Source organism: Mytilus californianus, unplaced genomic scaffold (genome assembly GCF_021869535.1).
Source record: "Mytilus californianus isolate M0D057914Y unplaced genomic scaffold, xbMytCali1.0.p SCAF_1, whole genome shotgun sequence".
NCBI lineage: Eukaryota > Metazoa > Mollusca > Bivalvia > Mytilida > Mytilidae > Mytilus > Mytilus californianus.
The window spans coordinates 141708130-141728085 of record NW_026262581.1 but is presented as its reverse complement, the minus strand read 5'-3'; the positions used below and the strand labels follow the sequence as shown (position 1 = coordinate 141728085).

The 19956-nt window shown below is 33.4% G+C and overlaps 1 protein-coding gene and 2 long non-coding RNA genes across 9 annotated transcripts in view; 1 reads left to right on the top strand and 2 right to left on the bottom strand.

Annotated features, from left to right (window-relative positions):
- Window positions 1-16210, top strand: part of LOC127737641 (E3 ubiquitin-protein ligase MARCHF1-like) — a 33833-nt gene extending 17623 nt beyond the window's left edge. The window contains exons 3-4 of the mRNA XM_052248496.1: window positions 3357-3446; window positions 13422-16210. Of these exons, the coding sequence (XP_052104456.1) occupies window positions 3357-3446; window positions 13422-13793 (462 nt within the window). The 3' untranslated portion in view covers window positions 13794-16210. The remainder of the gene's footprint in view (window positions 1-3356; window positions 3447-13421) is intronic.
- Window positions 12265-13410, bottom strand: LOC127737687 (uncharacterized). The gene is made up of 2 exons (XR_007999761.1): window positions 12911-13410; window positions 12265-12741 (listed from the first exon to the last, which is right to left on the bottom strand). It is a non-coding gene; the product is annotated as an uncharacterized LOC127737687 (long non-coding RNA).
- A 276-nt stretch (window positions 16211-16486) lies between the features above and the next one.
- Window positions 16487-18822, bottom strand: LOC127737656 (uncharacterized). 7 transcript variants are annotated; one of them, XR_007999751.1, is made up of 4 exons: window positions 17680-18822; window positions 17428-17550; window positions 17270-17351; window positions 16487-17228 (listed from the first exon to the last, which is right to left on the bottom strand). It is a non-coding gene; the product is annotated as an uncharacterized LOC127737656 (long non-coding RNA). The 7 variants fall into 7 exon arrangements; XR_007999739.1 differs by adding an exon at window positions 17592-17632 and having other exon boundaries at window positions 16547-17228; window positions 17270-17550; window positions 17680-17796; XR_007999742.1 differs by having other exon boundaries at window positions 16552-17228; window positions 17270-17550; window positions 17592-17761; window positions 17874-18813.
- Window positions 18823-19956: the final 1134 nt, after the last annotated feature.

The following is a 19956-nucleotide window of genomic DNA, read 5'->3' as shown; positions in this document are numbered from 1 at the left end:
CATAGTATTGTACATGTATGTACCTTGATCTCAATAAACAAGACATAGTATTGTACATGTATGTACCTTGATCTCAATAAACAAGACATAGTATTGTACATGTATGTACCTTGATCTCAATAAACAAGACATAGTATTGTACATGAATGTACCTTGATCTCAATAAACAAGACATAGTATTGTACATGAATGTACCTTGATCTCAATAAACAAGACATAGTATTGTACATGTATGTACCTTGATCTCAATAAACAAGACATAGTATTGTACATGAATGTACCTTGATCTCAATAAACAAGACATAGTATTGTACATGTATGTACCTTGATCTCAATAAACAAGACATAGTATTGTACATGTATGTACCTTGATCTCAATAAACAAGACATAGTATTGTACATGAATGTACCTTGATCTCAATAAACAAGACATAGTATTGTACATGTATGTACCTTGATCTCAATAAACAAGACATATTATTGTACATGTATGTACCTTGATCTCAATAAACAAGACATATTATTGTACATGTATGTACCTTGATCTCAATAAACAAGACATAGTATTGTACATGTATGTACCTTGATCCTAATAAAAATGGACAGAATAAAGAAATAACTGGTAGAACAATTATAGAGAGCAATTCAGTTTTTATCTTTTATGGAAAATTACTAACAAGAATATCAGCATCAAGAAAAAAGTATTTATTATAATTGGGTTTTTTTTTCTGACTACATGCAGTCAGGGGTACTACTTGTACAAGTAATTTTTATTTACTCGAAGAAGTAATATTAATATACTTATATATGTAAATTTGTAGGATACTTATACAAGTGTATTTTATTTACTTGTATAGGTAAAAAAAAATTGGCTTAGTTATGTCCCTTAGACATTCAGATTTTTATGTCCCCGTAACAAAGTTGTCGGGGCCATATAGTTTTACCCTTGTCCGTCATTCCGTCATTCCGCAACAAACCATTATACAGACTTTTTTTTCTAAACGCCTTCAGATATTGGGCTGATTTTTGGTATGTGAGTTAACCATGATGAGTTACAGATCAAGTTTAAGTTTCGTTCTGCTCGGCTAATTTTTGCCGAAATTACGGGCTTTGGACTTTGATTAATTGTTGAAAATCACAGTTATACAGACTTTTTTTTCTAAACGCCTTCAGATTTTGGGCTGATTTTTGGTATGTGAGTTAACCATGATAAGTTACAGTTTGAAATTTAATTACTCATTGATCAAGGAAATTTTTCATCAAACTAGTATTGGTCTTGAGAGCTTGATTCTATCCATGCATGTTTTTGTCCACATGTGTTGTTCATGTTGTTGAAATTGCAGATTTTTCAACTTTTTGAGACGGGGCTATTCGTGTCGTTCCGACACATCTAGTTTTACTTATATAATTGAAAAAGTCATCCTATTCTTTTCTTGAATTCTTAGGACTTCTTTGCTCCAATAGAATTTTAAATTGTCTGTCCTTTGCAGATGTCTTAACTAATCATTTAAGTGTAATTTCATGGACAATGAAAATCTCATTTGTCTGTTATCTTCAGAACACTGCTCATTTACAAGCCCCCAAGGAGCAATTTTTGAAGGCCTTGCTTAAGATCTTTGCCCAATCAGTTTCTTTGTTGAATTAATGAGATGAAACATTGAACTCTAATAAAAAATTATGAGCTAACCTGGGAAAAACCATTAGAGGCATGTTTTTTACATCTCAAAACTTGAGAATTTTTGTGGGATTGTAAAAAAAATTTACTTATACAAGTGAATTTTTGAGAAAATTAAGGGGAGATTATTCAAACATTATAATTAACTTATATAAGTATATTTTTTTTTACTTCTTCATCAAGTAAATAAAGATTGCTTGTACAAGTATTACCCCTTACTGACATGTGCATGCATGTATACAAGTATTTTAAATACCTGGTCTTATTGTTTTAACATACAAGAATTAGGTTTTTGAGGTTATGTACTTTTGTATGATTAAATGCATGGACACACAGATACCATGCACATTTTCATAGGAAATATAAGTGCAGCAATTAAGTTTACAATACATGTTAAATTGATGTGAAAAAAAATATTAAAAGTACATGTAGGTACTTATTGCATACTCTAGACCCTCCATAAGATTGTTTGTAACATTGATATGTGATAACATACTTACAAATGTTACATGCACCAATCTAGTTCAAATTAAATATTAAACTGTTCCTGTTTTCTGATGTGTCGTGACATATATAAGAATACAGGGAGAAATTAAATAATTGTTTTTAATTAGATTAGTAATATACATGATATATAATCTATACAGAATCTGAACAGGCACAGACTGAGTAGATGTAAATCCGTAAGATTCATTGGGTCAATGAGGCACCTAATTGTACCATACATGTATAAATTGAATACTCACTGCACATGGTGTATAGATATATTCAATATAAGAATAAGGAGATGTGGTTTAAATGCCAATGAAACAGCTATCCACCAGAGTTCAAACATAAGTGGATTTATCAATTATAGGTCACTGTTCAGCCTTCAACAATGAGAAAAACCCATACCTTATAGTCAGCTATAAGTGGCCATACCTGAATATTTGTTATTAAAACAATTCAAACAAGAAAACAATCAGCCAAGTTTATAACAAAACAATTTATGAAAAACAAATTTGACAAGACATAAACCCATGACAACCACTGAACTGCAGGCTCCAGAAATGAGAATTGACAGACACTTAAAGAATGTGGCAGGGTGAAACATTTTTGTGAGCACTTAACTCTCCCCCTAACCTGGGACATTGGTGTAATAGTACAACATAAGAGTAAACTGTAAAAATCAGTTGCTATTGGCTTAACTTCAAAGATCAATGACACAAAAACAACTAGCATAAAAACAAAAGACACAAATTAAAGCACTGGTATAAAAGTACTGTAAACAGTGAAATCTTCAATGCAGGTTTTATTATTCGCTATTTTTGCGAATAGAGTTTATACACGAAAATAAGACTACCACAAACAGTTCGTGGGAACTCAATTCATATGACTAAGACCGTACAAAAATAAGTATTTCCATGAAATTGCAAATTTTAAGCTGTAGGAATTTGAATTCAATAGGCATATCATGAATAAAGGACGATGCGTAATTTTCCAGTTTACAGTACTCATGTTTGTCCAAAGCTCCAGAATTTTTTTAAGTAATTATAGTTTAGTTTTATAGTTTTTATTTACCTCAATTTGATAGATTTTGATTATATATATTGGACCGTTATGTTTGTATTTACACCATGTACACTAGTCATTATCCTATAAATATAGATAACATATAAACCTTTCAATTATTAAATTACAGAGGTGGATAGAAATCTCAACAAGAAAAAAAAAGAAGCAGCCGAGGTGTGAACTATGTCATTATCAGTTTCACAGACATAAAACATTTAAGGTGAGCAGAGTAAAATGTAAACTATGTCATCATTCCTCAGACATTTAAGATCAATAGAGTGTAAACTATGTCATGAAATTGAGAATGGAAATGGGGAATGTGTCAAAAAGTCAACAACCCGACCAAAGAGCAGAAAACAGCCCAAGGCCACCAATGGGTTTTAAACACAGCGAGAAAATCTCGCACCCTGAGGTGGGCTTCAGCTGGCTTCTAAACAAAAATGTGTACTAGTTCAGTGAAAATGGCTGTCATACTAAACTCCCAAACATATAATAGAACTAAAATTAAAAACATACAAGACTAGCAAAGGCCAGATGCTCCTGACTTGGGATAGGCGCAAAAATGCGGCAGGGTTAAACATGTTTTGTGAGATCTCACCCCTTCCTCTATACCTCTAGCCAATGTAGAATAAACAAAAACACAGCAATACGCACAGTAAAACTCAGTTTAAAAGAAGTCTGAGTCCGATGTCAGAATAGGTAACAGAAGAAACTAAGCAAAATGACAATGATACATAAATTAATAAAGGACTACTAGTTTTTGGGGAACCACTAGTGGTAGGTCAATGATATTTGGTGTGCAGTTGTATTAGCATTGGCACATCTCATTTCCATGGAGATTTTTTTGGCCCCACCCCCTCAGTCATGGTCTATTGACTTTGAATTTTTTGCTTAGTTTTTATACGACCGCAAAAAAATTTTGTGGTCGTATATTGGTATGACGTTGGCGTCGTCGTCGTCGTCGTCCGGCGTCGTCGTCCGAATACACATTGGTTTTCGCACTCTAACTTTAGTTTAAGTGAATGGATCTCTATGAAATTTTACCATAAGGTTCAATACCTCAAAAGGAAGGTGGGGATTGATTTTGGGGGTTATGGTACCAACAGTTAAGGAATTAGGGGCCAAAAAGGGGCCAAAAATAAGCATTTTTGTAACTTCCAGACATAACTTGTGTGTTAGTGTATGGATCTCTCTGACATTGTACCACAAGGTTCCATATCACAAAGGGAATGCTGGGATAGATTTTGGGGGTAATTGCCTCCAAATTTTAGGAATTAGGGGCAAAAAAGGGGCAAAAAACAAGCATTTTTCTAGTTTCATGACAATAACTTGTGTGTAAGTGTATGGATCTCTCTGACATTGTTCCACAAGGTTCCATATCACAAAGGGAATGCTGGGATTGATTTTGGGGGTAATTGCCTCCAAATTTTAGGAATTAGGGGCCAAAAAGGGGCAAAAAACAAGCATTTTTCTAGTTTCATGACAATAACTTGTGTGTAAGTGTATGGATCTTTATGAAATTGTACTACAAGGTTCCATATCACAAAGGGAAAGCTGGAATTGATTTTGGGGGTAATTTCCCACAACGTTCAGGAATAAGGGGCCAAAAAGGGGCCAACAATAAGCATTTTTAGGCAGTTAAGCTGCCTTATGCGAGCACCCTAGATTTGTGTTCTACCCAATAAATGCTGAAATACGTGCTATTGTTATTATCTAGCTGGCTATTATGTTATTTATAACTAATTGGACATTTTTTTAATACTTTTATTTCTGGAATACAAAAAATATGACCAGAAAAACCTTAAATGATCGTCGAACTACCCAAAACTTTTGAAGTTGCACATAGGAAGTAGTGCTCAATAGAAATCCGTATGTAGTTTATTATCCCCTGTGCTTTTGGCTACGATGTCAAAGAACAATTGTATGAAATATTTCATCGCCGAAAATCCGTTATTACAAGTCGTTTATATTTCCCAAATGGCAAAATGCGCAGGAATATTGTTCATGTACAACAAATCTCTATAATAGAGGAAATAAAGTAATATAAGTGGGCGGTAATTTTTAACTTATCTTGCCAAATAAGGTTGTTGATATTTTATGAATGAAACGGATGCGGAAATCGACGTTGATGGGATGTTTTAAGTAAAGTGGACAACTCGTCCCCGAGACAAGTCGGACCGAATCCACTCAAACCGTCTAAGAAGACAACTTTGACCGTTTGTCAGATTTACTTAGGGTTTCATAAAATATTAGACTAACATGTCTAGCGGAGCCATTAATCTTTTGTTTGTGCATTGGGGTATATTTAGGGGTATTTGGAGGGGCCTGAAGAAGGGAGGGATTTACTATAGAACCCTATGGGATTTTATTTTTTTAAATTTTAAATTTTCAAATGAATATTTCTCAAAAACAGTAAGTGATAGACACATGCAGTCTTCAGTAATGAGAACAGGACAATAAAAAAAATCAACCAAAATATAGGGTGAGTCCCTGGGGGTCATCCCAACCCCCTTCAATTTGAAAATGTACTTTTATCTTGTAAACCGTCGACATCCCCACCCCTAAACAATATATATACTTGTATGGGACAATAAAAGAAATCAAATGAAAATAATTTGGAGGAGTCCCGGGTGTCGTCCTTACCCCTCCAATTGGAGAACTTGGAAATGGTCCGGATCCCCACCCCTAAACCATATATATTCATGTATGGGACAATAAAACAAATCAAATGAAATATAGGGGGAGTCCCTGGGGTCACCCCAACCCCTCCTGTTTGAGAACTTGGAAATGGTTGAGATCCCCACCCCTAAACCATATACATTCATGTATGGGACAATAAAACAAATCAAATAAAATATAGGGGGAGTCCCTGGGGACACCCACCCCCTCCTGTTTAAGAACTTGTAAACAGTCAATATCCCCACCCCTAAACAATATATATTCATGTATGGGACAATATAACAAATCAAATGAAATATATGGGGAGTTCCTCGGGTCACCCCACCCCCTCCTGTTTGAGAACTTGGAAATGGTCGAGATCCCCACCCCTAAACCATATATATTTAGGTCTCCCAAACAAAGTTTGGAGACTTATTGTTTTTGCTCAGTTCTTATTATTTTTATTATTCTTCTTCTTCTTTTTCTTTTTCTTGAAAACTTGTAAACGGTCGAGATCCCCACCCCTAAACCATATATATTCTTGTATGGGACAATAAAACAAATCAAATGAAATAAAAGACGAGCCCCCTGGGGTCACCCCCATCCCCTCCTGTTTGAGAACTTGTAAACGGTTGAGATCCCCACACCTAAACCATATATATTCTTGTATGGGACAATAAAACAAATCAAATGAAATATAGGGGAAGTCCACGGGGGTCACCCCCACCCCCCTTTTTTTTGAAAACTTGTAAACGGTCGAGATCCCCACCCCTAAACCATATATATTCTTGTATGGGACAATAAAACAAATCAAATGAAATTTAGGGGAAATCCCCTGGAGTAACCCCCCCCCCCCTTTCTTTTTGAAAACTTGTAAACGGTCAAGATCCCCACCCCTAAACCATATATATTCTTGTATGGGACAATAAAACAAATCAAATGAAATAAAAGGCGAGTCCCCTGGGGTCACCCCCACCCCCTCCTGTTTAAGAACTTGTAAACGGTTGAGATCCCCACCCCTAAACCATATATATTCTTGTATGGGACAAAAAAAAATCATATGAAATAAAGGGCGAGTCCCCTGGGGATCACACCCCCCCCCCCCCCCTTATATTCTTACCCCACCCCCCTTCAATTTGAGAATGTGCTTTTATCTTGTAAACGGTCGAGATCACCATCCCTGAACCATATATATTCCTGTTCGTCATTTCAAGAAGATTTGAATGACATACAGGGTTAATCCATAGGCGTCACTTATGCATATCACAAACCAATTTGTACTGGACTTTGCCCAATGTCAGGCGACCATGGGAATGACGAATTATTGGAGCTTTGTTTGGGAGACTTCGTAACAGCATCCTGTTACAATTATTTCTTGTCATGTATTGGACAATAAATCAAATCAAATGAAATATAGGGGGAGTCCATGGGGACACCCCACCCCCCTCTTGTTTGAGAACTTGTAAACAGTCAAGATCCCCACCCCTAAACCATATATATTCATGTATGGGACAATATAACAAATCAAATGAAATATTTGGGGAGTCCCTGGGGTCACCCCACCCCCTCCTGTTTGAGAACTTGGAAATGGTCGAGATCCCCACCCCTAAACCATATGTATTCATGTATGGGACAATATAAAAAATCAAATGAAATATAGGGGGAGTCCCTGGGGTCACCCCACCCCTCCTGTTTGAGAACTTGTAAACGGTCGAGATACCCACACCTAAACCATATTTATTCCTGTTCATCATTTCAAAAAGATTTGAATGACATACAGCGTCAATCTCCTAGGTGTCACATATGCATATCACTTTACTAGACCAAACCAATATGAACTGGACTTTGCCCAATGTCAGGAGACCATGGGAATGATGAATTATGGGGGCTTTGTTTGGGAGACTTCGTAACGGCATCCTGTTACAATTATTTCTTGTTTATTATAAAATTTTATTGATGCAAAAAATGAGTCTAGGTTAATTGAATTTACTTTAACTATTAATAAACTATTTCTGGGCCTATAATAATTTTCATTTATGGCTCATTTTAAAGAAAACATATAAATCTTTCAAGCAGTGTAAAGCCCGAGAATGTTTGACCAACTGTTTTATAATCACCTGTCATTTTATTCCAAACTTGGTATGAAGTAACATCATACATATGGGAGTGAAGATGGGGGTCATTTACATTGATATATGAGTTGCTTTTGAAAACTTTGATGAAATATTAATTAATTTGCCTTAATAATCAATTCATTAAATGAACATAAATGTACAACATACGAATGTTTAATGTTTGTTCTTTCAAATCTTGAAAAAAAAATTGAAGCAACACTGCCACAGTTTTCATAATTACGTTTGCCTTGGTTTTTGGTTAACTGCCTACAGCGCTTACAGTGCTTTGATTCTAGTTTCCAGACAATAACTTGTTCAAGTGTATGGATCTCTCTGAAATTGTACTGCAAGGTACCATACCACAAAGGAAAGGCTGGGATTGATTTTGGGGTTAAATCCCTAGAAATTTGAGGAATTAGGGGCCATAAAGGGGCAAAAAACAAGCATTTTTCTAGTTTCAGGACAATAACTTGTGTGCAAGTGTATGGATCTTTATGAAATTGTACTGCAAGGTTCCATATCACAAAGGGAAAGCTGGGTTTGAGTTTGGGGGTAATTGCCGTAAATGTTTAGGAATTTTGGGCCAAAAAGGGGCCAAAAAATAAGCATTTTTCTAGTTTCCAGACAATAACTTTTGTTCAAGTGTATTGATCTCCCTGAAATTGTACAGTAATCATACATGTGAACCTCCCGAAGGGAATACAATAATCCCGTTTTCAGGGGTCTCCTCCCGACCTCCCGTTGAAGACAAAAAAATCCTGTGTATGAAATATTTCATGAATGAAAAATTTCAGCCCAACATATCTGGTGTAACTGACATTACCTGAAGTTATATTTTACCTGTAAATCAATTAACATGATAATTATATGGCTTCACTTGTCACCTTGGGTGTCAAACATACTGGTAATCAACGATTTTTACATCAGGCTAACTGCCGTTGTGTAATAAAACTTTGTATATTTATAAATGAATGTTGGGTTACTTCCCTTGATTTATCCTGTTTTAAGTTACTTTCCTTTAAATAATGTAAATTTTTAAAAGAATATAAATAAAATATAAATTGAACAAATAATCATAAAAGGATGGTAATTAAATGATTTTAAATGTCTTAGGACAAATAAAAAAATAATAATTTGAAAATTATTTGAGGGTTCTATACTTCCTTTCAAGGCTTAAATTGAAATTTATATATTAACTATGACCCATGAATCTAGTTTGAATGTGTTACTTATCATGCATTAAAAATCTACTTGCATAAAGATTAAAATAAAAGATCTACTTGCAGATAGATAAGCAAATATTCTGATTGCAATGAATAATGGAAAAAAAGATATGACCTAAAAAATTTAAAGAACATACTTAAAAAGAAGAATGTTAGATTGAACAAGTTGAAAGTTTAAAAAGATAGAGAAAATTTATAAGTACAAGGGTACTATAAACATAATACATTCGGATGGAAAGTTGAAGAAAGCACACTTTAACAGACAATTTCTACAGCACACGGTTACATTTATGACAGAATTTATGTCGATTAAAAACCTCCTGATCTGAGTCCTAATCTCCTGACCAAAATTTCCCAAACTCCTGATCTTAGTTTCACAGTCCATCATATGTACTGCAAGGTACCATACCACAAAGGGAAGGCTGGGATTGTGTTTGAGGGTGATGAATCATAAGGGGGTTCAAAAAATTTTGGGGGGAGGGGGATTTTTTTTCCTTTTTTTTTCTTTGAAATTTTCCATTTTAAATTGGTTATTTCTGATTTATATATAAAAGCAAATAATAATGATATGGTTTGAATAGATGAATTAAAAATTTTTAAGTTCTTAGACCACATTCATTCTGTGTCAGAAACCTATGCTGTGTCAAATATTTAATTACAATCCAAATTCAGTGCTGTATCAAGCTTGAATGTTGTGTCCATACTTGCCCCAACTGTTCAGGGTTCGACCTCTGTGGTCGTATCAAGCTGCGCCCCAGCGAAGCATTTTATTGGTTCTGTTTTCAAATTGGTCTACATTAAGGTCCAAAGGGTCCAAAATTAAACTTAGTTTGATTTTAACAAAAATTGAATTCTTAGGGTTCTTTGATATGCTGAATCTAAACATGTATTTAGATTTTTGATTATGGACCCAGTTTTCAAGTTGGTCCAAATCGGGGTCCAAAATTAAACTTTGTTTGATTTCAACAAAAATTGAATATATGGGGTTCTTTGATATGCTGAATCTAACCATGTATTTAGATTTTTGATTTTTGGGCCCCATTATCAACTTTGTCCACATTGAGGTCAAAAGGGTCCAAAATTAAACTTTGTTTGATTTCATCAAAAATTGAATTCTTGGGGTTCTTTGATATGCTGAATCTAACCATGTATTTAGATTTTGGATATTGGACCATAATAGGTGAATGTCCAATTTAAAATTTTTAAGTTCTTAGACCACATTCATTCTGTGTCAGAAACCTATGCTGTGTCAAATATTTAATCACAATCCAAATTCAGAGCTGTATCAAGCTTGAATGTTGTGTCCATACTTGCCCCAACTGTTCAGGGTTCGACCTCTGCGGTCGTATCAAGCTGCGCCCTGCGGAGCATTTTATTATGTATTAGTTTGTGATTAGGTCAGTTTATGGGGAACCACTAGTGATAGGTCAATGATATTTGGTATGCAGCTGTATTAGCATTGGAACATCTCATTTCCATGGAGATTATTTGGCCCTGCCACCTATGTCATGGTCTACTTACTTTTAAACTTTTGCTTGGTTTACATGTAAAAGTTCGTGATTAGGTCAGTTTATGGGGAACCACTAGTGGTAGGTCAATCATATTTGGTATGCAGCTGTATTAGTATTGACACATCTCATTTCTATGGGGATTATTTGGCTCCACCCCTCAATCATTGTCTTTTGACTTAGAAACCTTTGCTTAGTTTACATTTATTAGTTACTAAGTCAGTTTATGGGGAACCACTAGTTATAGGTCAATGATAATTGGTATGCAGCTGCATTAGTATTTGCATATCTCATTTCCATGGAGATTGTTTGACCCTGTACCTTCAGTCATGGTTTATTGATTTTGAATATTTTGCATAACTTACATGTTAAAGTATTGCTATTTTAATAATAACATTTGCATTTTACTATCAAAATAACAAAAAAGTGAGACATATCTCTGTGTTCCAAAGGTGAAAACCACATTATAATGTCTACACATCTCATTCCTATTGATAGTAGTTTATTTTCCTTTGCAGTTTAAGTACTGGAGGTTCCCATGGGTGGACAATAGAGATTTATGTTTTCATTTCTTATTTCTATTTATAGTAATTTATTTTCCATTGCAGTTTAAGAACTGGAGGTTCCCAAGGGTGAACAATAGAGATAAATGTCTTCACTTCTTTTTTTCCATATATAGTAATTTATTTTCCATTGCAGTTTAAGAACTGGAGGTTCCCAAGGGTGAACAATAGAGATAAATGTCTACACATCATATTTCTATTTATAGTAATTTATTTTCCTTTGCAGTTTAAGAACTGGAGGTTCCCAAGGGTGAACAATAGAGATAAATGTCTACACATCATATTTCTATTTATAGTAGTTTATTTTCATTTGCAGTTTAAGAACTGGAGGTTCCCAAGGGCGAACAATAGAGATAAAAGTCTTCACATCATATTTCTATTTATAGTAATTTATTTTCATTTGCAGTTTATGAACTGGAGGTTCCCAAGGGTGAACAATAGAGATAAAAGTCTTCACATCATATTTCTATTTATAGTTATTTATTTTCCATTGCAGTTTAAGAACTGGAGGTTCCCAAGGGTGAACAATAGAGATAAATGTCTACACATCATATTTATACCCCACGCAAGGAGTTGCGGAGGGTATAATGTTTTTGACCCGTCCGTCCGTCCGTCCGTCCGTCCGTCTGTCCGTCCGTCCGTCCGTCCGTCTGTCCGTCCGTCCGTCCGTCTGTCCGTCCGTCAGTCCGTCAGTCTGTCAGTCCGTCAGTCCATCAGTCCTGTTTCTTGTCATCGCAATTTCCTCTCAAACCACACTACAGAATTTCACGAAACCTTTTTAGATAATAAGGACATACTTTGTAGTTGTGCATATCGACAGGAAATTGCGATTCAATTTTTTTTCTAGGAGTTACGCCCCTTTGAACTTATTTACTTTAATGTACTACTGCAACAGTTTGTCATCGCAACTCCTCTGATATACCACAACAGAATTTCATGAAATCTTTGTAGATAATAAGGACATACTATGTAGATGTGCATATCAACAGGAAATTACGGTTCAATTTTTTTTCTAGGAGTTACGCCCCTTTGAACTTATTTGCTTCAATGTACTATGCAACAGTTTGTCATCACTACTCCTCTGATACCACACAACAGAATTTCATGAAACCTTTTTAGATAATAAGGACATACTATGTAGATGTGCATATCGACAGGAAATTACGGTTTAATTTTTTTTCTAGGAGTTACACCCCTTTGAACTTATTTACTTTAATGTACTACTGCAACAGTTTGTCATCGCAACTCCTCTGATACCACACAACAGAATTTCATGAAACCTTTGTAGATAATAAGGACATACTATGTAGATGTGCATATCGACAGGAAATTACGGTTCAATTTTTTTTCTAGGAGTTACACCCCTTTGAACTAATTTGCTTCAATGTACTACTGCAACAGTTTGTCATCACAACTCCTCTGAAACCACACAACAGAATTTCATGAAACCTTTTTAGATAATAAGGAAATACTATGTAGATGTGCATATCAACAGGAAATTACGGTTCAATTTTTTTTCTAGGAGTTATGCCCCTTTGAACTTATTTACTTTAATGTACTACTGCAACAGTTTGTCATCGCAACTCCTCTGATACCACACAACAGAATTTCATGAAACTTTGTAGATAATAAGGACATACTATGTAGATGTGCATATCGACAGGAAATTACGGTTCAATTTTTTTTCTAGAAGTTACACCCCTTTGAACTTATTTGCTTCAATGTACTACTGCAACAGTTTGTCATCACAACTCCTCTGAAACCACACAACAGAATTTCATGAAACTTTGTAGATAATAAGGTCATACTATGTAGATGTGCATATCGACAGGAAATTATGATTCAATATTTTTTCTAGGAGTTACACCCCTTTGAACTTATTTGCTTCAATGTCTTCTGCAACAGTTTTTCATGGCAACTCCTCTGAAACCACACAACATAATTTCATGAAACTTTGTAGATAATAAGGACATACTATGTAGATGTGCATATTGACAGGAAATTATGATTCAATTTTTTTTTCTTACACATATTTTATTTCTCCAATGACAATGTGAGGACGTGGGGTATGTGAGCGTGCTCACTAAGGTTCTTTAATTCTATTTATAGTTATTTATTTTCCATTGCAGTTTAAGAACTGGAGGTTCCCAAGGGTGAACAATAGAGATAAATGTCTACACATCATATTTCTGTTTAATCTGGTTGTTATGATCGGGTGTGCTGTAGCTACAATTATGTGCTTTCTATCTGATAAAGGACAGATTACAAAGTTCCCTAAAAACAAGGTCGAGTTAACAACAGAGGAGATCATCACATTAGGGTGTGGAGTGGCATTCTTTGTGGCCTTTTTCATTGCAATGACTGTGGAAATAAAAGCTAAACACACCGTGTATAAATTGTGTATGAGATTTATTATGCATAACACAGAATGGGCTGTGGACTCTTACGATCGCAACAAAGACCCAGATATCAATAAACCTCCCAAAGCACAGTATGTTTAATGTTGCTCATTCATCTCTACAGATCATAATATATATTTTATCACAGTTATGTCCCTTGACTAGTGTATCCTTGATATTATGAATTTTGTACAAAGCTATTCATCAATTTTATTTAGCTAGCTGTATGAATCTATAAGAAATTCATAGTTTACAAATTAGTAATTCTGTTTTGTGCAATAGAAAGCTCCTATAAGTATTTTAGTACTGATTGTGGTGGAAGAAATATGTAAACCCATATATTTAATTTTAACTTTTACTCCAACATCCCTATCAGAAGAAAAAAAAAAAATTAAATATGTATGTAAAAGTATAACTTGAGCTTTAAATATGTTTCAAAAGTCCATATTATATTTTGCAATGTTGTATATCTAGATAATTATCAAATGTAATTGTATGTTCTCTGTAGGCCTTTTAATTTGTAATGTTGATACACAATAACATGAATTAGATCATTAATTTAATTATTCATCAAAAAGTGACCCGCATGCATTTACTCTGTCTGCGTGTCCTAATCTGACTGCATAAGACTCCATACTAAAAATACATCACAAAAAGTTATTCAGGAAATATCTACTTCATCTTTAAATTACAGCAAGTTTAATTATAAGAAATAATCTTTTGATTTTACAATGAATACTTGTAATACTGAAATGTGAATAGACCAATATAACAGAAAAACAAAGGATATGGGGAATCCATCCATGACAAAAAAATCAGAACATGCACAACAAAAACACATAAAAAGCAAAGTAACAGTGCTTTCATTGCTGTTTTTTTTATCTCAAAGTCACAGTGAGGCCTACAGCATAGAGCAAAACAACTCCCATCTCACTGCAAGTTTAAGATGGCCCCTAGCACTGGCTTGAGCGGAATTTTTTGCAAAAATAATTGGTATAGACTTTGTAAGATGTAACACCACCAAATCATATGTCTGAATTGGTATGTAAATTATCAGTCTTTAATGGACACCCCCAAAAAGGTTTTTAGTTTAAAAGTATTTATTTTTATGCTGATTGTCATTCATGAGTATAAATGCATAACTAGATTTTCAGAATGCATTATTTGTCCATTTCACTGGAACATGATATAAATGACCATATGTATATATCTTTGGGATGTTCAAACATCATACTGATTTCTATTGTCATGATTGTAGTATATATTATAGTTTATCACAAATGTATTATTTTGGCAAAAAAATATTTGATCATAAGTTCCCATCCCTGCCTCAAGTTATATTCAACACTTACCAGGGGTTTTTCTATTTCACACTTTTGCTATTTGAATTGGAATGTTTGAACCTAAAATTAACAATATGTTCATTACCGTGATTACCAGCATGACCAGAAATGATTTAATTAGAAATCTCCAGCAACTACATTTTTTCTTTATGAAACAACTTTTAAAAAAGGTTTAAAGTGTGATATGTTTTAATAAACCCTTTGTTTAAGTGGAGAAAAAAATCAGAATGAGGGATAAGATAAATTCTATATGTGCCCAATACAACTCTAATTCTGTACAGAGAGAGGGGGTAGACAAAGTAGCATTGTTCAGTTGTAATTCTGTACAGAGAGAGGGGGTAGACAAAGTAGCATTGTTCGGTTGTATCATTTTACTCGTACTTATCATTTGGATTGTATGTCATATTTTGAGATGAATCAGTTTGCAAATAGTTTTATAATGAATCAGTTAGAACTATATGTAGAGAATAAACCTGAAGGATAATTGACCATTAACTCTGTACACTATATCTGTATGTGGCAGCAATAACCATGATAAGTGGGAAGGGGGGGTGTAAAAGCTAATATGATAACAAAATTACGAAAAATGGGCCTGGGGTAAAAGTTTAAGAGAGAGATAAGATTGGAGAATAGGATGTAGATGTACAGTTATGTTAGAAGGATATGGTATACATGTATACTTTATTTAGAAGGATATGGTGTACATGTATGCTTATAGATGTATGCATTTGTTATAAGGTAATCAAATGAGAGTTATGGATACTGTTTTGGTGTAAGCTACATTAAAGTGAATGTTAGAATTGGTAAAGTGTTATGTTTGTGTGCTGAAAGCTCCATGTATATCTGTATACTGCATATGTGTGTTAAATGGACAGAAAATGATAGGAAAAATTCATAAAATTGATAGGACAAAAAGTCATAATTAACTAGTTTACAATTGTTTGAATATTTAAAAGAAAATTCTGAAAATAATTTCTTTTCATAAAGTGAATATTTTGTACATGTAGTTTGGTTTCTAGATTCCAAGTGCAACTGCTTTATAAATCTCAGACACCATGAAGCTAATCAATTAAGAAGACACTTTGACAGCTTGTTTTCTAAAAACAAAAATTTTTCATTTAGAAAGTTTTGTATATATATATATATATATATATATAAGTCTAGAGATTTGCACAACGATACTAATATAAGATGGTATTATACGAAGATGTTGTTAATAAATCGTGTTGACAAATATTTCGGCTTAACAAATAGCCTTCTTCGGTGTCAATTATTTTAACAATACTGATAATATGTGCATATTATCAGTATTGTTAAAATAATTGACACCGAAGAAGGCTATTTGTTAAGCCGAAATATTTGTCAACACGATTTATTAACAACATCTTCGTATAATACCATCTTATATTAGTATCGTTGTGCAAATCTCTAGACTTATATAATTTTTTTCCTTATCTGCACAGTATCGTCTATTCTAGACGATCCAGTACATAGTAAATTTGCTGGTTGGTCCTTTTTATAGACCTATATATATATATATATATATATATATAAATGTAAGAAAAGTACAAAAAAAATTTTGAAAAATAATGCTATTGTTAATTAAAGAAAGGATTATCTAGAAACTGTGGTCTCTTAAAAACACAGCAAAGGACCTCTTTTGTGCATTATATATATATATATATATAAATCGTGCACAATTTCCCACAAAGGACTGCAAAGGAGTATCATAAGTGCACACAGGACCTAAATTGAAATACTTTATAGTGAAAATTAAATGTCCTTTCAACATGTTCAAGCCAAATAAAAAATATTAATTTATATCAAATTTTGTCTGTAAATCAATAACAGAAAATTTAAGATTTACAAATCCGTGTTCCAAAATCAGTACAGATAAGCATGCCATTACGGTACATTCAAGACAATCCATAATCAAAGATTTCTTATTATGTATATATATATTTATATATATTGAATAATATAAAACAAAAGCTAAGGTAAAATACCCTCCCCCCCAAACCAACCAAACAAACAAAAAACTAGTACACTGAACATATGAACTATCATTTATTTGGTCATATTTATAAATTGACTGTTTACAAAACTTTGAATAGTTTGAAATACTACGGATTTTCACCCACAGAATAGATTACCTTAGCTGTATTTAGGATTTTCCACCCACAGAATAGATTACCTAAGCTGTATTTAGGATTTTCCACCCACAGAATAGATTACCTTAGCTGTATTTAGGATTTTCCACCCACAGAATAGATTACCTTAGCTGTATTTAGGATTTTCCACCCACAGAATAGATTACCTTAGCTGTATTTAGGATTTTCCACCCACAGAATAGATTAATATATTTAGGATTTTCCACCCACAGAATAGATTACCTTAGCTGTATTTAGGATTTTCCACCCACAGAATAGATTACCTTAGCTGTATTTAGGATTTTCCACCCACAGAATAGATTACCTTAGCTGTATTTAGGATTTTCCACCCACAGAATAGATTACCTTAGCTGTATTTTGGATTTTCCACCCTTAGAATAGATTACCTTAGCTGTATTTAGGATTTTCCACCCATAGAATAGATTACCTTAGCTGTACATGTATTTAGGATTTTCCACCCACAGAATAGATTACCTTAGCTGTATTTAGGATTTTCCACCCACAGAATAGATTACCTTAGCTGTATTTAGGATTTTCCACCCACAGAATAGATTACCTTAGCTGTATTTAGGATTTTCCACCCACAGAATAAATTACCTTAGCTGTATTTAGGATCTTCCACCCACAGAATAGATTACCTTAGATTTTCCACCCACAGAATAGATTACCATAGATTTTCCACCCACAGAATAGATTACCATAGATTTTCCACCCACAGAATAGATTACCATAGATTTTCCACCCACAGAATAGATTACCTTAGATTTTCCACCCACAGAATAGATTACCTTAGCTGTATTTGGCAAAAGGTGTGAATTTTTGGCCTCAATACTACTGAGAAGTGTTAAATTTTAATGTGTCCTTGAATGATATATAGGAATAAATGTAGGTTATACTTTCAAATGACAGCAACCCAACAACAGATATAGTCAAACATATACTTGTCAAGTCCAAGTCCAATTTCCATTTCAAATTGTAATTAATTGGTAGTCATTTTAAACCATCCACACAATTAATTGACAGTATTGAATAGTGAAATTTGAAAAGTAAAATATTTTCTGTAGAAACCTCTTTTCTTTTATCAGAATAAGATATTTGTTTTATCAAATAAAGTGTATATCAACATAAGGATTTTCAAACTGTAGGTGTTATATATACCCGAACCTTACTTCGTAATACAAAGATTTTTATCTGATATGCTCTGCAAGTCATTTTTAAACATGCATATTAATGGTCCTCATAGCAAACAATTTTTAAAGGATGAATATATATCACCACATACTATATTTTTCTCCATGATAACATTTGATAAACAAAGTGTACTTATTGATATTTCTGAAAAAACAAATTTTCAAAATTATACTTGTTTAATACATGCAGGGCCTGAGTATGCTGCAGCTGATTACACTAGATAATAGCAATTTAAATGTTAAAATAAAATAAATGTTTGACTTTTTTCTTCAGAAATGTTAAAATTACTATACAAAGAAGAATATGTTATGTCCATTGTGCTCTTATGATACTCTTTTGTGGTCCTTTGTGGCAAATTTTGCTACTGAGAAAGTACTTTGCAGTGTTTTTAGAGACCCACTCAATTGTGGCATTTCTTATGTCTGTGAATTCTTGTCTATGACATTTTGTCCTTTGACAGGGTGTATGTGAATTTTGACTGTGACCTACTGTCGTCATACATTCATGTTAAACATGTTAAGTGTGGGTTATATTTGTGTATAGACTGTATGTTATTGTTAAATGAATGAAGTTATGTTTGTAACATGAATGATTTGTTTGAAGATAGAATGGCTATTGTGTGTGATATCTATTTTTCTGTTATGGTTGTGGCCTGTTATCTATTTCTCATATCACACTGTACTGATACAAAAAATGCTTTAATTTGATTGGCTTATCCAGCATCATTAAACAGTATTCCTACATTTCCATTGGTTATTTGTCAGGTCATTGACGACTTTCAAAGGTCAAAACGATGTACATTTCCTCCATGGCAACAGAGATTTGTGATTTCTTCAATAATGTACAAAACACTCACACTTTTAACATGAAAATCATTATGTTAACAAATTTTATTACTTTTTTACGAGTTGAAAGTTTGACACCAGAGCAGGACACATGATGTCATACTGCTATGTGCAAAAGACTAGACCAACGAATCACAGACTTTTTTTATATAACACAAATAGAATGTTTAACATAAGAGAAATAGGTTTACCAACTCTTGAGAATTGGATATCACTTGATATTTCATAGAATATACTTAGAATGTTATGGTATCCATAGAATTTACTTATGACTTGCTGTTACATGCATCTATATTTCATTTATATGTTGTTTTAATATTATTATTGTCTGTATTCAGATCACGCCTCTATTGTGCTCTTTCCAATAGATATTGAATTGAATTGAATTGATATCATCTCTTGTTATATAATTGAAATAGTATTAAGAAACTCACCAAAGGCTTGTTTATTTATTATATTAAAATTAAATAACTTGAGTTGTTATCAAGCAAATTCAAATTCTCACTCGTTATGAAACCTATAAATAAACATGATATTCATGTGCAGTAAATATCAAATAATGGTGCTGTTTTGGTGTATAGTGTGGTCATGGTTTGTATGATCTATTTGTTTTAACTGTATGATTTGAAATAAAATGCAACTTTCAAACAAAAACTGTTGCTATTGAATTTGTTTGAAATGTTGATAGGATGGATGTTATAAGTGAGTATAGTGT